The sequence below is a fragment of the Mixophyes fleayi genome, chromosome 2 (assembly GCF_038048845.1).
Source record: "Mixophyes fleayi isolate aMixFle1 chromosome 2, aMixFle1.hap1, whole genome shotgun sequence".
Classification (NCBI taxonomy): domain Eukaryota; kingdom Metazoa; phylum Chordata; class Amphibia; order Anura; family Limnodynastidae; genus Mixophyes; species Mixophyes fleayi.
In genome coordinates this window covers 95,126,966-95,147,424 of record NC_134403.1, presented here as the reverse complement: position 1 = coordinate 95,147,424, position 20,459 = coordinate 95,126,966, and the positions used below count along the sequence as shown (strand labels likewise).

The following is a 20,459-nucleotide window of genomic DNA, read 5'->3' as shown; positions in this document are numbered from 1 at the left end:
TAACAGTGAACCTTGGGAGCAGTTTTTTCATCTATATACTTCCCCCTATATGGTGCGTGAATGGGGAAGATATTTGTTCGTAATCAGATCTGTTGAGAGCCCTTAGAGTTCCAGGCTCAACAGTCTATTTTCCGGACAGGAGCTGTATATATTTTGGATACTGTCTTACCCATTACATCTGGTACGTATCTCTGTATACCTGTGTATGGAACTTAGAATATCTGTTCAATATTTTAATTATAACGTGAGTGCAATAAATGCCTAATTTAAGGTACTTAAATTAAGACGTTTCTTATTTAAGTCTCCTGGACAAAACCATGTTACAATGCAAGGGGTGAAAATCAGTATTCTGTTTGCACATAAGTTCAATTTTGGCTGTTTTTTCATGTAGCACACAAATACTGGATAGCTTATTTATATACTGAAATTTAAAGTTGATATTTGTGTGCTACATGAAAAAACAGTCAGTATTTAACTTATGTGCAAAACAGAAAACTAATTTTCACCCCTTGCATTGTAACATGGTTTTGTCCAGGAGACTTAAATAAGAATCTTCTTAATTTAAGTTCCTTAATGAATCATGCCCCATGTATCTTTTTTTCTTTTCTCCTTATATATAGAATTGCGTTCAGTTACTCCCACACCTCTAACTAGCCTGTGGTAGAAGTCCATAAAGATATAAGCCTCAGCAGATGGGTTATATTTACTAATTTGTGAAGAAATGGATTTCTTCTATTCCAGACCGATTGATTCACATTATTGTTTTTGAAGAAACGTTTTTATGCTTTGTATTAAGAAGAGTGGATCTACAGTATCGAAAGTATATAGATTAAAAAACTGCTCACAAGATTCACAATTAAAGACTCTACGGCTATCAAGATTTTTACACCTATTTTTGTCCTTATCCTACCTATATGCTTGTGTATTGAGTAGCGCCTATCTTTTTCCTTTTCTTTTTTCTTATTGTATTTAGTTTTTTATTTTGCACATAAGATAAATACTGGCTGTTTTTTTCATGTAGCACACAAATACTTGATAGATTTATTTTTACACTGACATTTAAAGTTAATCTAGGTCCTAGGACATGCCCTATCCAAACTATAAATCTGTCCCCACTTTTTAAATTCAGCTTCCCCTCCAATGCAACATGGTTTTGTCCAGGTGCAAAGTTACTCCTTTTTTATGTTTTACTCTCCTTAATGATTCAGGCCCACAGCATCTAGCTTAAACCATTTAAAGCTGCACTACAACCTACGGAAAAACGTTACCAATGTGCTCCTCCCATTAACAGCGCTACATCCATTTTTACCATTTGTTCACTGCCCTGACTGAAAACCGTGGGGATGGAGGCAGCTTGTGATTGGTCCTCTAGCTCACACATGCCTGCTGTCTTTTTAAAGTGGCGAGCAGCAATGATTTGGGCAGTTTTGCATTACAGAACCTGCAGAGCAATGGAAATAACAGCTGTATGGGCTCTGGCCAGTAGAATTTTGCAGCAGGTGGTGGAGCAGCTTTAAGACATTATGTTAAGGGAAATAAATGTATTAGTGCATCTATGTTTTATATAAATACATGTAGCAAAGCTTCACACTCAACATTAAACAGGACACCAGAGGAAAGGGCAAAAAAAAAAAAAAAGGTGAAATAAATATCATTTCCTGTCTAACGTGGAGCTTTAATATGAATGTTTTTCTGTTAATGTCACAAGAGGAAGACACCCGTTCGCTTCAATGCACCCCATATTAAAGTTTATATGTGCAGCTTACTACTGCACATTTCACAAACTATTATGTCAGACCTGGCTTTATAAGAGCATTAAACCACTGCAGCCCCCTTCTCTCTAAGGTGCCTCTCTGCTTTTTTGTGACATTAATTGTAAAGTGAGATACACGAGGGCTGCTCAGGTTTACTCAAGGCTAAAAGATAGTGTATAAGCCATTTACCAGCAATATTCTACACAATGACTTTATTCTACACTCATTTTTTCTGTTATATATTATAAATGTATGGCTCTATACTAAGGTAAGTGGCCAAAGCCATATTTAAATAGCTACAAAATAGTCCACAAATCATTGTAGGTTGCAATCACTACCAACACAAAATGAGTACAGCAGGTTACTTGCCTCTCTTAGAAATACCACAGATCTGATCCACTCAACATGATCACATATACATATATATATATATATATATATATATATATATATATATATATATATATATATATATATATATATATATACACACACACACACACACATACATACATACATACATATACACACACATATATATACACATATATATATATATCTATAATATAAATGTCTTGTGGCGTGTGTTAGTCTGTCTGTGTGTGTGTGAAAATAAAACAAAAAACAAGCTGCAGCGCCACCTGCTAGGCGGAGTTATACACTGACCTACTAAATTAGTGTGTGTGGAAAGAAAAATTCAGAAAGGGCTGAAATTTGGTATACTAAGATGTTTTTAATTTGTTAATTTAATTTGTTAATTGTTAAAAGTGTTTATACAGATTTAAAATATATATATATATTTCTTGAAGTAGAAGTGACAGTTGGGAGTGGTTGGTGGTTGCCGGGGTGACAGTTGGGAGTGGTTGGTGGTTGCCAGGGGTGATAGTGGGGAGTGGTTGGTGGTTGCCGGGGGTGACAGTTGGGAATGGTTGGTGGTTGCCGGGGGTGACAGTGGGGAGGGGTTGGTGGTTGCCGGGGGTGACAGAGCGAGAGGAGTGTGATACTCAGGACCGCTGAGAGAGATCCCTGTGTCTGGATAGATGTGGCGATGAAAATGAAGGATGAGGTGATGGAGAAGAATGATGAGGTGGTGACATGTGGACAAAACCACGTTAAAAAAGGACGCTTACGTCGGGTAGTAACGCTCTTCCCCTGAGGAGGCCTGGGCTAGGCCCAAATGCATGACAAGAACCTTTTTAACACCTTAAGTAGCTTGATTTGACTAGAATGCATGAGTATCATGCACAGGTTAACATATATATATATATATTTTACACACACATTGCAACAAGTGTTACAAGTACTGTAAGGTAATGTAAAACAGACATACACCACAGGCGGGTCCAGAACACCACAATCATCTCAAACTATCACTGTTGTATATTTCTTACCTTCACAAGATAAAAGTTGTTGGCATTAAAGCCCACAGCCTTAGACAGGCGACGCAGGTTCTCAGCAACTACTGCAGGGGGATCTTTTCTATTGCTGCTGGAAAAGAGGTTCAAGGAAGAGAGCTCAGGAATGTAGGATACACCACCGCAGCGTGTGGTAAACCCGTGATTAAACACGTTTTCTGTGGAAAGGGAAACAAAAGTAACAACTGTACTTTGACATTGATAGTTCTTTAGTTTTTTTAAAGAGAGTATAAACTTACAGGCCAATTTCACCAAAGTAGCATAGGAGCGTCTCCTAAGTTAGTGTGCCCAGCATACTAATTGCAAAATTTAGCAGCTCTCTGCCTCTACTGCTGGATGTCACAACTCCTAGCACTGTTGACCACTAGAGGGCCCTGAAAGCAATGCTAGACAGAATAGAGGTAGTGCAGGAGACGCACAAATATGTGCAACGGCCTCTCTAACGTGCCAATTACTTTGTTGCTGGGTCGAGCTGTGTCTGCCAAGTGCCACATGTAGGTCGCTGTTCTCTGCATTCTTTCCCGTTATTGAGCAATGAATGGCAAGCAGTGAGGCAGCACTGGAGAGGCACAATTCCGCCCACCTTTAAAATTGGCATATGCAAACGCACTCCCTTCTGGGGAACAGCAATGAGCAGGAGATGCATTTATTTTTTTTGGGTTAAAAGTAACTAGTTATTCTGTATTTTATAATAGATAAATAAAAAACCTTGTCACTGTAGTAAAAAGTCATTTTAAATAACAGAGTTTAAAAAGCACAAATGGGCCATAACCAACAGAATCCAGTCAGATATGGACTATTGAAAGCCTATAGCTATCTGGTTACTATATACTATGTGTTAGAGGCCATGTGTGTTATTTGCTATATGAGAAACCATTAAATCTAAAATATGACTTGCATAAAAGTAAAAGAAATACTAATAACAATCAGAAACATATGTATAAAAGTTTCCATACCTTCACAAGACTTTGGCATTACGTTAACATTTGCTAAGCAGCTGAATATACAAAAGACAGACCTCAAATATATCCTTTAAAGACTCAGGGGCCTATTTATCATTTAGCTCCCGATTCCGCTTCGAAGTAAACAAAATGTAATCACTGCTTATCGCAGTGTTACAATATATATTTCTGCCAGTAATTATTTGTTTGTTGGCAGCCACATCTCCACCAAAAATTGGTTTTCACAATGAGCTCTTCTACCTGCAGAGATATCTTAAGTTGCAGTGAAAGGTATCTGCTCCTTCTTTCCTGCAATTGTTCACCTCCCCCTTAACCTTGTCTGGCTATGGCCTATAACAATTATAGTGGGCATAGGGGAAAAGAACGATGAGAAAAAAAGATACATATATTCATAAAGTGTATACACTGCATTGCACTGTGACAGATGTGTGGCAGGAGCGAAAATATATAATATATTGCTGCGGACAGTGGAGGAGCGATGACCCTACTAAGGAGAAACCTGGAAGAGGATAAGTAGATTTCGGAACCACTTCCATTGTTGACATCTATTTTCTGTACCCTTAAAGTTTGAAAATGTTCTCAATAAAAATTATTGATGATAAATAGGCCCCATAAAGACAGAAAGTCTACTGCAATATGGAAAAAGAAGTCTTCCTTCACAAACTCAAATTTATTGTAGCCCATCAAAAAGTTCTGGTCACGGACTGAAACTTTTACATATATTTGTGAATGATATCGGTATCTATTAGCTTGTATTTTAGTGGTTCTCTAATAAATAAGGCTGATATACACTGGATTAGATAATCTACTAACACCTAAATAGGGGCAAAATATGTCACAATGATAATCTGCATTTTTAGTTGATTTCATGTGCTCACATACACCATGGGCAAACAGCAGAGGGAACAAGTCCATTTGTACCCATCATCTGTTTTTTTTTTTTTAACTTCATGTTATTATTGAAAAGCAATGATACGTCTATAACATTAATTAAAACAAGCCCCACACTACACACAGACCCAAGTGTTACTGTAGCCAATAGTCAGCTGCTAGCCAGAAGTGGCACTGCAACAGCTGACTTATTTATAACTCAGGAATAATTTTATATCGATGTAAAGTTATAGACACCAGTAAATAAGACAACGTTATGGCATACTTGCCAACTCTCCTCGAATGTCCGGGAGACTCCCGCATTTTGCGAGAGTCTCACGGACTCCCGGGAGACTCCCGCATTTTGCGAGAGTCTCACGGACTCCCGGGAGAGTGTGGCAATCTCCCACATCTGGCATAATTCTGCCCACTTCCTAGTGAAGTGGGCAGAATTGGGTCCAAAACGCCGGGAATCACTGCGTTTGGCTTAGCCCCCTACTGTCAAATGACGTATTTGCGTCATTACATCATGGGGGCGGGGCCAAAATGACACAAATTTTGGAGCCCCGCCCCCATCATGCCCACCTCCCCCGGCAGGCTCCCGGAGCAAGTCTTCAATAAGTTGGTAAGTATGCGCTATGGACTCACCTGGTATTAAAGATGATTTAAGAATGGTGAGTTCTCCTCTGCCAAGAAGATTTCCCAGGAAAATGTGGATATCACTCTCAACTAGTTCAAGCTGGTTCTCTGTAAGCGTCTGGTCCAGGCTGGAAGACTCTACAGCCTTGTCCATCTCATTGTTTAATTCCAACAACTCAAATTCAAATGTGTAGACTTTGGTGAAGAGACGCTCTATAAATGCTTTCATCAGGCAAGTTCGTCGCTGTGGCAGGAGGATTTTCACTCTGTTTATATTCTTTTCATCCAGTTTTTGCTTAATATTATACAGGGTGGCAGCAACACTAGCAGTGCTGATTAATTCAATGCGCTTCTTCAGGGCTTGAAAAGATCTGATTGCACGCAAAAAGATTTCTCGAGCATCATTACTGTCACATCCAAATGTTTGGCAGTACATTATGTAGATAGCAAGATCACTATTTTTCCCAACAATATCCATTGCTTTACTCAGTATTTGGTTAATGCAGTAATAATGGGAACTAAATTCCACACTAAACATGTCAATTAGGACAGCTTCTGTCATGTTTTCTGTTTCTGCAAAAAAAGAACAGAAATGTAAATATTGATATAACTTTACACAGGATGTCTGTCAAACAACTTGTCAGCCGAGATTATTATCTAAAGAGGTTAACTAAAAAAAAAAAAAAAAAATAACAGACAAAATATTTTTTAACATGATCGCTTTGACTTTTGCATTCAATCCATTTATTTATTTATTTTAACATTAATTTGGCAAGTCCATAGCCACAAAACCTCTCAATAAGCAGTGCCTCACCCCATATATTAGTATGGGGATCCCGCTACACTTCCTTAAATAAGTAACACACAGATTCCTCAAATTTATTATTATTTACAGTCATTTATATAGCGCCAGCATATTCCGTATGGATCTGCAAATGGGGACAAACACAGTTATAAAACAATACTGGGTACTACAGACAGAGAGGTAAGAGGGCCCTGCTCACGAGCGGACAATGGGAGTGTGCAATCTGGCTGAACTACTCTGCAGTATGTAGGACTTAACCTCATGTATCAAAGGTAAAAAGTGCTTAGTGAGCTATATGATCCAGTCACACAACAATGTTAGCTAGGGGTCAGAGGGTTGTTGTCTTGTGTGAACTGTGTAAAGGAAGGTAATAGAGTACCCTAAGGAGGTTAATAAACACCAGTAAATAAGTTGACGTTAGGGGCTCACCTGGTATTAAAGATGATTTAAGAATGGTGAGTTCTCCTCTGCCAAGAAGACTTTCCAAGAAAATATGGATATCACTCTTAACTAGGTCAAGCTGGCTCTCTGTAAGAATCTGGTCCATGCTTGAAGACTCTACAGCAGGCGTGGCCAACCTGTAGCTCTCCAGGTGTGGTGAAGCTACAAGCCCCAGCATGCTCTGCCAGCAGATAGCTGACAAGGTATGATGGAACTTGTAGTTTCACAACACCTGGAGAACCACAGGTTGGCCAGGCCTGTTCTACATTCATCTCATTAGCTTCATAACTTAATTCCAACACAAACATGTAAAAAAAAATCACTAATGTTATCAGCAGTGTGGATAAACTTTCAATCTTGCACAGTTCACAGAGATGGACAAGCAGTTAGTTCATCTGAGATCCACATTTGCTTAACAAAATATTCAAACTGTATTGGTATACACTCAGGGCATTCATTACCACATATATCAGTGGTCGGTGAATCTGGGAAAATTACCCCAAACTGTGTAAAAATGAATTTCCTGGAGGTAATGCTGCCGAGACACACCGCCGGCGGTCATGTGATTTTTTTGCAATCACACAACCGCGCGGCGGCTCCAAGCAGTCTCCTCTCCTCCTCTCTCCCACTGCTTGTTGGGCGGCCCGTCATTTTCAGTGAGGAGCAGAGGCAGAAGAAAACAAGACAAGAACAGAGAAGAAGAAAAAAGAAGAGAAAAAGTAAATAGAAAAGTAAGTAAAATAACAGGCACATAAGAGAAGTGTCGAAGTCAGCAAATTGGATAAAGTAATTTCAATTAAAGTCTAGCAAACTTGGTTGTCGCTGTCTGAAAAGATGCGTATGGTACGCATCTACGTAGAAGGGCACGCTACGGCGTGAAAGGGCGTACACAGCCACTACACGTGGCAGCAACAGTAATTGGTCTTTTACCATACATTCGCACAAACACGCATACTTATAAAATAGTACACGTTAATGGTAGTTGCAACACATAGTCAGTTATGTCGAAATATAGTAGTATTTATATGTTATATCAGAGTTACATGCATATTAGTGAAATACACGGAACGGGTTGAAGGAATAACATCATGAGTGGTATCATAATGAACCTTGTTACATATCCTACTGTTTGGTTCACTCTGCGAGGGAATCGCAGAGTGCATACGCAAGTTATGAATGATAGGGAATTATGAACTATTTAAGACTAAGGAATCCTGGCGGGAAGAGCAGAGCATACCCCCCGCAGAGATGACCCCCTCCTTTGGATTCCTTAGGATGAACCAGCCAATGATTGACGACCCCTTGGACATTCCTGAGACCCGGACCAATAGATGCAAGCTATACCATCTTCATTGTATTACTGTATTTGATTGTGTATATAAGCAGCAGCTTGTGATCCAGAGTGCAGACATCTTGTCCCCAGACTTCAGGATTGAATGACTGCACTGGATCCAGAGCGCCTGCGATAAGTAACGGCTGTATTTACTATTACTTCGCTTGAGCATATTTATTCTTTTATTTGCGAATAAATCTTTGTGCTTTGGAAACACAACTCGAGGTTCGACAATCGTTATTGGTTAGCGACAATACGCACATAACAATTTGGGGGCTCGTGAGCTTTGGAGGTTTCGTTGCCGATGATACGCAAGACCAACGGATTTCGGTTCCTCAACAAAGGGTGGAGACGAGTCATAAACGGGTAAGAACGCATGGTGTTCAAAACCTGAATTTTACTCTGTGTTGCGAAACAGAATGTCCGTTTTGCATTATCTAGGGCACGCTAACTAGAACCTAGGGACAAAAGAGAAAACTGTTTCTTTTTTCTGTCATTGTGCGTTTTAACTGTATTGCATTGCTTAGCGTATGTGTATTTCCTGCTGTGCGTACGCGAACTTCCGGTAAACTTGCCACATGGTTAAACAATCGTTTTGATAGTTATTGTACATGCATAGTATAATTACTTGTGAAAGCCTCTGAGACATTATTACTATTGTTGGGAACTGTTGATTTTCTGCGCAGAAAACTAAGGTGTATGTGTTTGGTGATTGTATGATTTTGAAGTGAAAGTTGATTTACTGTCAAAAAGACAGGGATATCGGTTGCCGCTTGACGAGGCGGGCTTGCAACCGAGGTAGTATACAAGGCAGGTATACTGGCAACAAAAGCCCTGTTTGAAAAGAGAACAGTTAAAAAGCTTTTGGAAACTTTCTCCCCAAGGGCAATCGCAAGGTTTAGCGATAGTTAGTATTGCTGAGCGGTGCGATCGGACCACATGGTTTTGCAACCGTGCTGGTGACTTGGGTTGAACGGCTGAGAGGAATTACGCTGGTACAAACGGGTATAAAACTCCGGTACTACCAGTTCAGTAATACTCAACAGAATTTTGTGGAGAGCCAGGATATCGAGGAGCTGATATTTCTGTTGTCCATAGTGATATTTCTGGGTTAGGAGGTGTGTGGGCGTAGCCTGTGAAACTGTTCACGGATAAAAAATCTCTAGTAAGTTCTTTTTGAAAGGAGAACAGGTAAAAAGTCTTTTTGCGTAGCGTTGAGAAATAGGTTGTTTTCACAATGGGTGCGAAGCAAACGCTAGAGATGGTTGATGTTGTGCTGCTTAAGGAAGGACCGTTGGGGTCAGCTAGGTATCTTATGTTTAAGAAATATGGTGCATACGCAACTGCGTATTGCGACACGTGGGTCAAGATGACCAAAGATTGTGATAGGCCTTTCCCAACAATAGGAAGTTTTTGTTCAGAGGTACTAAATAATGTAAGAGATAAAGTATGGTTGATTAAGTCAACGAAAAAGAGAAATAGACATAATGATTGTTTAAAATTGTGGCAAATGGAAGGTAACACGTGGCAGAGCAGCGAATGCAAACCGGAAGTAGGCGTGGCGAAAAGCGCGCGCAAGGCGGATGTAACCGTTGAGAAGTGTGGCGAACTCAGCGCAAGCGCGCCCCCGCCACCTTATGTGGCGGGAGGGGTAAGTACAGCCGTTGTTAAAACTGAAAATAGAAAAATTGCTAAGTTGTATCCTGTTTTAAGCCAGTTTCAATCAAGTGTATCTGAAAATGAAGATGAACCCACTGTGATTTCGGCCATTGCCCATGCTGTTAGTGTACTAGAGGCTCAGCGCAAGTATGAGAAAATGGCCGAGATAGGTGAGAGTAGCGTGATCACTAGGAGTGAAAGCGTTCTAAATCTAGAACCAGCAAATCCTGTAGTGTCCCCTGAAGTCAGTGTACCAGAGGGTGCGTTCCCGGTCCGCACAATATCAGTTCCCAATGGGAAACCGGATAAGGATGGTGTAGTTCCTTTAAGAAATGTTACAATGCATTGTCCCTGGACTAGATCAGAATTACGTTCCATTATGACTGAATTCCCTGATCCTAGAAAAGAGTTGGCAAAGTGTCAGAAATTTGTTAAAGACTTAGGAAATGCCCACGAACCAACCAATAAAGATTGGCGTGTAGTGTTGAGGGCGTGTCTTCCTCCCAATACTAACATACAAAAATTTATTGAAGATTGTTTGTTGGAGGAAGATGACACCTTGACTGATGAGATTAACCAAAAAAATATAGCACAAATTGTCAAACATTTAACCATCTATTTTCCAGTAGTGGTAAATTGGAGCAAGATTTTCACCATTAAGCAAAAGGATAGTGAAACAGCAGCAGACTATTTTTCTAGGGCGCTAGCATCAATAACACACTTTACCGGAGTAACTGACATAAGAGAGGATCCACATCACAGGGAAGTAGCTGTAGGAGTGTTAATGGATGGTCTTAGGGAAAATTTAAAAACCAGAGTACAAACCTCATTACCTAACTCGAGAGGTATCACAGTAGACTCTCTTAGGGAGTCTGCTGTGGAACATGACAAAAATATCTTTAGAAAGAAAGAAGAGAAAGGTGATAGGTTGATGACGGTGAGTATTCAGGCTTTAGAAGGAATACACACACAACCACAATCATACAAAGCATACAACTCAAGTAAAAAAGTAATGGTATGTTTTCGCTGTAAGAAAGAGGGACACATAAGGAGATTCTGTCCAGAAGCAAGGAAAGAAACATCAAAGGGGGAATCATATAGGTATCCTCCACGGAGAAACACACATAGGCAAGAGAACACACAGCTACCCGCGCATATTATAGCAGCAAATGCTGCGCGAGAAAATGATAGTCAGCGCTAGGGGTCAGGTCATACCTGTAGTCTACAGCCAGTGAGGTTAACTGAGAGTCAGAGTGAAGAACCAACAATGATAGTTGACATAGCAGGTAGGAAACAAACCTTTCTTGTAGATACAGGGGCGGCCCGATCTGTGATAACCTCTCCTTTCAATCTACAGGTGACCAGTAAAACTATTCCAGCTATGGGGGTAACGGGAAAAGTGTTACATTATCATCTAACTACACCCGCTGAAGTTACTATCGGCCCTCTGCATACTAAGCATTCGTTTCTCTTAGCTGCAGCGGCTCCTACTAACTTGCTAGGGAGAGACTTGTTATGTAAAATGGGATGTGTCATATACTGTACTTCAGATGGTGTGTTCCTAGATATACCCGAGAAGGTTGCACATGAGGTACAGGACATATTGGACACCCCTCAAAGGTTAATGTTACACTCTCCTGTTATAGAACAAAGTCCATCTCAAGTAAAGGGGATGTTGCTGGAAATACCAGATTCCCTATGGACCAGAGATGGACAGGACACTGGACTTATGGCAAATGTAGCCCCTGTCATGGTCAATCTAAAAAGTGGTAGGAAAGCTCCAAAAATCCCACAGTATCCATTAAAACCGGAGGTGGAACTAGGGATATATCCTGTTATTGAGAGGCTAATACAACAAGGGATTTTAATCCGTACGGCCAGTACAGCAAATAGTCCCATTTTCCCTGTGAAGAAGAGTGGGGGGAGGGGCTATAGATTAGTCCAGGACTTAAGGGGAATTAACAAAGTTGTTGAGAGCCAATTCCCCGTAGTGCCAAATCCAGCTGTCATCCTCATGCAGATTCCACCGTCTGCCAGTCATTTTACTGTCATTGATCTATGTTCTGCTTTCTTCTCAGTCCCTCTTCACCCTGACTGCCAATACCTTTTTGCATTCTCCTACAGGGGAGTGCAATACACATGGACCAGACTACCCCAGGGGTTCATTGACAGCCCCAGTATTTTCTCCCAAGCCTTACATGACTGTTTGCAATCCTTTCAACCCCACAATGGGTCTGTTCTAATTCAATATGTGGACGATTTGTTGTTGTGCTCTGATTCTTTTATGTCATGTTTACATGATACTAAATTGTTGTTGCTTCATCTTTCACAAACAGGGCACAAGGTGGCAAAGGATAAATTACAGCCATGTCAGACTAAGGTCAAATACTTAGGACACTGCCTCACTAAGGGGCTAAGACACCTGACAACCGACAGAATTGAGGCCATAAAACACATGACTCTGCCGCAGAGCCAGAAGCAGATTCGTACTTTCTTGGGGATGTGTGGATACTGTAGGTCCTGGATCCCAGGTTTTTCTATTCTGGCATTACCATTGCAGGAGCTAGTCTCTTCCTCAAAACCAGAACGTGTTGTACACACAGAAGAGTCAGAGCAAGCGTTCTTTAATCTTAAAGATAGTCTGACTAGAGCACCTGCATTGGGAATACCTGATTATGAAAAGCCTTTTGAGCTATTTTGTACAGAAGCTGATGGCTGTGCAGCAGGTGTCCTCGCACAGAAACACGGTGACGCTAGCAGACCGGTAGCATACTACAGTGCACAATTAGACAATGTGGCAAGATCACTCCCAACATGTCTCAGAAGTGTAGCAGCAACGGCCCTTCTAGTAAGTAAGAGCGAGGATGTAGTATTAGGACATAAGTCAACCATCTATACACCCCATGCTGTATCAGCTCTGTTAAATTCAGCCCAAACCAGACATGTTTCTTCAGCTAGATTCACAAAGTGGGAACTAGCCCTGATGGCACCCTCAAACATCACCATCAAACGATGTAACACCTTAAATCCAGCTACATACCTTCCATATGTGTCTCTAGAGACACAAAGGGTGGGAGGTGAAGAGACCCTGGTTGATGATGAGTTAGGCAAGAATACTGACACGCATGACTGTATGGAACACCTGAACCAGACCTTTACTGCGAGGCCCGACATACGTGACACCCCCTTAGAAAATGTAGATTTTACGTTTTATAAAAAACGGAAGTTGCCATAGACAAACAGAGACAGGAGAACTATGTACTGGTTATGCTGTTGTAGACGATCAGGATGTGGTAGAAGCTGAACCCCTTGGCCCACCTCACTCAGCCCAGGTGGCGGAACTAGTAGCACTAAGGAGAGCGTGTGAATTGGCAGAGGGTAAATCAGCCAATATATATACTGACTCTAGGTACGCCTTCGGGGTAGTGCACGATTTTGGGGCCCTTTGGCGTCTTAGAAACTTTACGACAGCAGCAGGTACACCAGTGGCACACTCACAACACATAAAAGGACTTCTGACAGCGATACAGTTACCCAGAACAGTAGCCGTCATAAAGTGCAAAGCCCATACCTTTGAAGAAGACCCAGTGTCATTGGGCAACAACAGGGCAGACGAAGCTGCTAAATGGGAAGCAGGGCAACCTATGACTGTATCGACCGAGACTATGATGGTTTTTCAGACATTAGACATGCAGAAATTAATTGAAATGCAAGATTTGTGTTCCCTGCAGGAAAAGGCGGTCTGGAAGGCGAAGGGATGTGGTCAAGAGTCCTCAGGACTCTGGAGGGATGGACAAGGTAAACCTGTAGCTCCCCAAACATACTATCCAAGCCTGGCTGAAGCAGCACACGGCCTGACTCACCTGGGTAAAGAAGGTATGCGCAAACTGGTGAGAGCATACTGGTGTGCTCCTGGATTTTCCTCTCAGGCTGGTAAGAAAGCAATGTCATGTCTTACTTGTTTGAGGAAAAATGTTGGGAAAACTATTCCAACTGAGCCATCCCACATCCCTCCTACAGACGGACCTTTTCAGGTAATACAAATTTACTATATCCAATTACCACCGTGCAGGAATCTAAAGTATGTGTTAGTGTGTATTGATGTGTTTTCCGGTTGGGTAGAAGCATATCTGGCAGCCACTAATACTGCTGTGTTCACTGCAAAGAAAATTGTACAAGACTTTGTGTGTAGGTTCGGTATCCCTAGAATCATTGAAAGTGATAGGGGTACCCATTTTACTGGTGATATCTTATAAAATATGTGTAAACTCATGGGAATCAGTAGCAGACTTCACACCCCTTACCGACCACAAGCCAGTGGTAAGGTGGAGAGAGTAAACGGTACTATAAAGAACAAACTAGGTAAGATAATGGCTAAAACTGGGTTGGCATGGCCTGAGGCTTTGCCGTTGGTCCTCCATAGCATTCGAACCACTCCTAGACCTCCTCTTAATCTGTCCCCCTTTGAGATACTGTTCGGACGACAACCTCATTTGATCGTGAGTCCACAAGACGACTTGAAGTGTAATAATGAAGTGACTGTACAATATCTTATAAGAATGAGTAGACAGCTAAAACAACAACAACAAAAACTAAAAATGCTGTCACCTGGTATGCCAGAGACGAACTGTCATGATGTTGAACCTGGAGACTATGTTATGATCCGCAATTTCTTACGTTCAGGTTGTTTAACAGACCGTTGGGAAGGCCCGTACCAAGTGCTGCTGACCAGTACTACATCACTGAAGGTTGCAGAGAGAGACACTTGGGTCCATTCCACCCACTGCAGGAGAGTCCATAATCCGGAGAAAGTGCAAGACAAGACTCAGACCGACGACATAGAGCTGTCACTTGTGAGCCTGTTCCGGGAGACCTAAAGCCTGCAGTTGAGACACCTGAACCAGAGACGTTGCCTCAGAACTATCTTTCCAGCGATGGAGTGGCAGTTTTTGTTTTCCTTTTGTTCCAGGATTTTCCTTGTTTTTACTTTTTCTAGGACATTCTATTTTTGTGAAGGAGGATGGAGGACGGAGGAGAGTTCTGGGAGTGATACGGATGAAATGGAGGCCGAAGAAAAGTTAATAGGATATCCTGAGCAGCCCATTATCAAACTTGGTCCAGGGGTTATGAAAAGGTCTGCTAGCTCAGGAACTCGGAGGCAGTGTGAGGGGCTATTGTCTGATGAGTATTGTATCTGCAAGTTCTGCAACTCCCTAGTTGAAGAGAGATGCATCCAACGATGCCAGTCCCCCAGTACTCTGAATATAGGCGGGCATCCTTTGGAGGATTATCACTCCCTGGTGGGTAAGGTGCTAAACCAAACTGAGTGTTGGGTGTGCTCTCACGTGCCTCAAGGGCAGCATAACATAGGACTAGTGCCATTCCCTCTAAACATATCCGAAGTACTCGAATTAAGGGGTGAGAGGCCCATAGAAGGGAGGTACAATAACACTAGGTCCCCTAGTCTGACGCTTCGACAATACTCCATAGGCAGATCTTTGCTGTGCCTAAACATATCTCATGCAAAGCGCCTGGAGAATTGGGAGGCTGACCTATCAGATCAGACAATGGCTCGCCACACTCATTTTAGAGGGAGACTCACAAGGTCACTACTAGGCAGGAATGTTGATGGAAGTCACAAGTTAGGGCGCATAACCAAACATAAGAAGGTATCCATTGGAAAAGTCTCTACAGATAAATGTGAAAATGTCATTAATGCCGACACGTGTCTAGAGCAGATGGAGACACTAGGCATGGGTAGTTTTATCAAAACTCTGTGTGATATAATTCATGGGCATACTGTTCCTTATGTTCTCCCTGATGATGTGTATTTTGTTTGTGGAAGGAAAGCTTATTCCTGGGTGACTCCGAGTTCCAAGGGCTTGTGTTTCTTAGCTAAACTGGTTCCTGAAATCATGACTATTACTCATGAAGAAATGGTTGATATTCACAAGACTACATCACCACCATACATACACACACAGTATGAACACCGTGGCAAGAGAAATATGATTCCTGGTGAGGAACCCATAGCTACAAAATTGATTAGTGAAACTGCTGGTTTCCAAGTTATGGTTGCTCTAGATCTCACCAGGACCGCTCGGGGAACATTAAACTTTAAATATATCCAAGACCTAGCCAAATTAATAGATAATATCACCGAGATGTATGATGACACTTTCAGGTATACTGGAAGGGAGCTACAAGCGTACAAGAAGGAGTTGGTGCAACATAGACTGGTACTAAATTATCTCACCTCTATTACTGGTGGGTACTGTGTGACACTGGCCACCCAGTTCGGTGTCAAATGTTGCACGTACATTACTAATAATACTGATGACCCTGAAGAGGTTATAGACCGGAAGATGGATGAAATTTTGCAGCTGAAATGGGAATTTCGAAAGAGCCATAATTCTTCGTTATATGAGGTCGGGGAAAAGGTGGCGGGTTGGTTCTCATGGTTGAACCCAGCAAAATGGTTCTCCGGTCTGGGGGAGTGGGTACAGGAAATGATTGCGAGTGTAGGTAAGCTCCTTCTCCTGATACTGGGTGTCATCTTAGCAATTGGTTTAGTTGTCAAATGTGTTCCTACTGTGTTGAAGTGTGGAAAATGGTCTCATAGGAGTAACACTGAGAAAGAGACTGAAAGGGTGGTACCAGATACCGAGATCATGGTCTGTGAAGAAGTATTGTATAATCCTGAACTTGAAACGGTGATTGGGTGATAGTTTATTACACTATCAAAGGGTGGAGCTGTCGAAGTCAGCAAATTGGATAAAGTCATTTCAATTAAAGTCTAGCAAACTTGGTTGTCGCTGTCTGAAAAGATGCGTATGGTACGCATCTACGTACAAGGGCACGCTACGGCGTGAAAGGGCGTACACAGCCACTACACGTGGGAGCAACAGTAATTGGTCTTTTACCATACATTCGCACAAACACGCATACTTATAAAATAGTACACGTTAATGGTAGTTGCAACACATAGTCAGTTATGTCGAAATATAGTAGTATTTATATGTTATATCAGAGTTACATGCATATTAGTGAAATACACGGAACGGGTTGAAGGAATAACATCATGAGTGGTATCATAATGAACCTTGTTACATATCCTACTGTTTGGTTCACTCTGCGAGGGAATCGCAGAGTGCATACGCAAGTTATGAGTGATAGGGAATTATGAACTACTTAAGACTAAGGAATCCTGGCGGGAAGAGCAGAGCATACCCCCCGCAGAGATGACCCCCTCCTTTGGATTCCTTAGGATGAACCAGCCAATGATTGACGACCCCTTGGACATTCCTGAGACCCGGACCAATAGATGCAAGCTATACCATCTTCATTGTATTACTGTATTTGATTGTGTATATAAGCAGCAGCTTGTGATCCAGAGTGCAGACATCTTGTCCCCAGACTTCAGGATTGAATGACTGCACTGGATCCAGAGCGCCTGCGATTAGTAACCGCTGTATTTACTATTACTTCGCTTGAGCATATTTATTCTTTTATTTGCGAATAAATCTTTGTGTTTTGGAAACACAACTCGAGGTTCGACAATCGTTATTGGTTAGCGACAATACGCACATAACAGAAGGGGGAACAAAAGTATGGAATTCCAATAATTAATAATATAGGATTTCCTTCCTTTCAAACCAAGGGGGTAACGTCGGCTTATCTAAATATATTTTGGGGTAAACTGTAAAAAAGTTCCCTGACATATATGGTGATAAATTAATAAATGTATCATTATATCTGGTGTACTAAATAGTATAAATGCATAGTAATCATCGTATATGGTGTAATAAATGGTCTTAATGCATACCAAAAAGGTTTGAATATTTTGAAGAGCAAAAGTGTCCCTTTCTGGGGACCGTAGAGGATATTTGATGTTGGGTAACTTGAGGTAGCACCTGTTAAAGAAATATTAATAAATCTTATATTTCTTCATTTACAATTTTAAGTGTAATAACGGGTACTGGTCTGAATATAAACATGTCTGGTGCAGTAGACAAATCCGAAGTTCTTACTAAACTTTCAATCTGGCACGGCATTCTGCATATAGAGCTTGGACTTATTATGTCTGGGTTCCAAATACAGAAGGCCATGTGAAACTGGATACTACATAGAAGAGATGTGGTTATTCATACTTTTGTATCTGTGGTTTCACAAGGAATGCCCGGATTTCACATCATAAGGGAGTTGCTTTTCAATGTCATATGTAAATAAATACTCTAGAGGGTATATTTACTAAACTGTGGATTTGAAAAAGAGGAGATGTTGCCTACAGCAACCAATCAGATTCTAGCTATCATTTTGTAGAATGTGTTAAATAAATGATAGCTATAATCTGATTGGTTGCAATAGGCAACATCTCCACTTTTTCAAACGTTTAGTAAATCTAGCCCTTGGTCTTTAGCACAGAATGATACCAAATTTATTTATTAAATATACCCCATATTTTATTCCGCAGCTTCTAATGTACCAAAAATTTGCACTTTATGGGAGGTTTGGTAAATGTTCTGGGCCGTAATAATATACAAATAAAAAGGTCTTTACGTGTCTGTATTTATTTTGTGGGACACCATGATGGAGCACGGGAATAGCAATCTCAATGACATTGCCTTCTGATGTCCAGGGCACATGACCACTACTTACATGCGAGTTTCAGGGTCATTGGCCACAAGAGTGAGATAGGCCATTGGCAGTAAAAGGGATAAATTACGCCAGCTACAAAGTGGAGATATCCATTTTGATCGCTGAAATAATATGTCTAATTTCACTTTTGTTGCAAGGTTAAATTCTTAAAACATATGTAATAAAGAATGTTTATCTATTAATAAATATGTTATTTGGGATAATTGTACAGTTAGCAAATATTCATTCTCTTATTAAATAGATTGTATGCAAATGCACAGACCAAATTTAGGTATAACGTTTTCATCATCATTATTTACTCATTTATATAGCGCCACTAATTCCGCAGCGTGTAGAGAACTCACTCACATCAGTTCCTGCCCCATTGAAGCTTACAGTATAAATCCACACACACAGGTCAATTTGATAGCAGCCAATTAACCTATTAGTGTGTTTTTAGTTTTATGACTATGCGTCTTCATTGACATTATTACTCTGACATATCAGGTTAAATATATTATTTATCTAACTGCTTCATTATTAAAGAACGAATAACGATACGAAAAGTACAAATTTTAGAAAATTTATATTTTAGGGTACTAATATTAGAAACACATTAAAATAAGTGTGTACATAAACTTGTTTTCACACATAGTAAAAAAAGCACAAAGGAAACATGACACAAAAGCTTTTTCACTACAATATCCAAAAACAAATTCCACATGAAAAGAGGGCCTGGACTACATTAATATATCGGACATCAATTAGATACAAATAGATACAACTGGGCATTGCGATTGTAAAACGCTATGGAATATGCTAGCATCATATACATGTTATTATTAATAATACTATTAACTGGGTAGCTCAAATTTAACACTCAAGCTTCAGAACAGAAAGCCCAGTGTCCTAATGCACCAAATCTATATTTTAGGATTTAGCACATTACAGGTTTGTTTTTTTTGTTGCAAAAGCTTCTGTAAAATAGTAACTGAATCATGTGTGTCCTAAATTAATCTTTTCTCTAATTTAAGCTCCTACAAATGAGTCCCATGTAACAAATACAACAGTCTAGGTCTGTACCACAAATATTTCACAGAGAGGCTTTTTTGCATAGTGAAAAAAACATACAATATTTATCTAAAAGCAGCTTAAACATAAAGAAATGTAACCAGAATAGCAATAAAGGCTGTTACAGCCCTCCCTAGAATCATATGACACCTGGACATGACGTGATCCCATAGAAATAATTGATATCACATAGACCTGCGCAGATCCCTGGCCCTGCTAATCATGTGCACGTGTATACAGTACATAACCCTCTATGTGGGGCACCACGGACACTGCAGCACTGGGCCGGCCGGACTACAGACCACATCGCACGGTCCCGTTCTCCCTACCTGGCAGACAGAGGCTGTGATAACGGCGATGTGATCGGCGGATACAGGTCTCGGATGTAGAACAATGAGAGCAGAGGACGGTGACAACACTGCACCAGGAAGAGGAAGAGCCGGGTGAAGAGGAGGAGACAGCAGCCAGTCATACTGCGTGCTGCGGAGAGGGGAAGGGGAGCCAATGGCTGGGATGGATCCTGCTGATGGCATGTTCGTCAGGGGACTCAAAGTACCGATGTGCGTGATCACTACACAACGTGGTGGACGTCCGCGTCACTCAGTGTGCACAATAATAATGGGGCTTGTATAGTGCGTCGTTGTTTGGAGGAACACATGGTTCTCTTACATGAGTCTTACTCTCGTCTCCATCTCTCTTCTAAACATGGCACAATATTGTATCAAGATGTATCTGTACAAACACCTCCATTGGCTTACAGGAGTTTCTGAGGAAAGAAAAATATATAGTTCCATCCAGAATATCAGACATATATTTTTATCTGGAGGTGCACCCCCTACATGTTAATTTACATGTACAAAAAGAAGAAAGATA

General features: G+C 40.9%; 1 protein-coding gene across 2 annotated transcripts in view; it reads right to left on the bottom strand.

The window, feature by feature from the left end:
* Nucleotides 1-20,150, bottom strand: part of LOC142141336 (purine nucleoside phosphorylase LACC1-like) — a 30,464-nt gene extending 10,314 nt beyond the window's left edge. The window contains exons 1-4 of one of the 2 annotated variants that reach the window (XM_075199721.1): nucleotides 19,916-20,150; nucleotides 17,704-17,791; nucleotides 5,650-6,213; nucleotides 3,146-3,327 (exon numbers count right to left, since the gene is read on the bottom strand). In XM_075199721.1, coding sequence (XP_075055822.1) covers nucleotides 3,146-3,327; nucleotides 5,650-6,213; nucleotides 17,704-17,791; nucleotides 19,916-20,119 — 1,038 coding nt within the window. In that variant the 5' untranslated portion in view covers nucleotides 20,120-20,150. The remainder of the gene's footprint in view (nucleotides 1-3,145; nucleotides 3,328-5,649; nucleotides 6,214-17,703; nucleotides 17,792-19,915) is intronic. The other variant, XM_075199722.1, reaches the window with a different exon arrangement.
* Nucleotides 20,151-20,459: the final 309 nt, after the last annotated feature.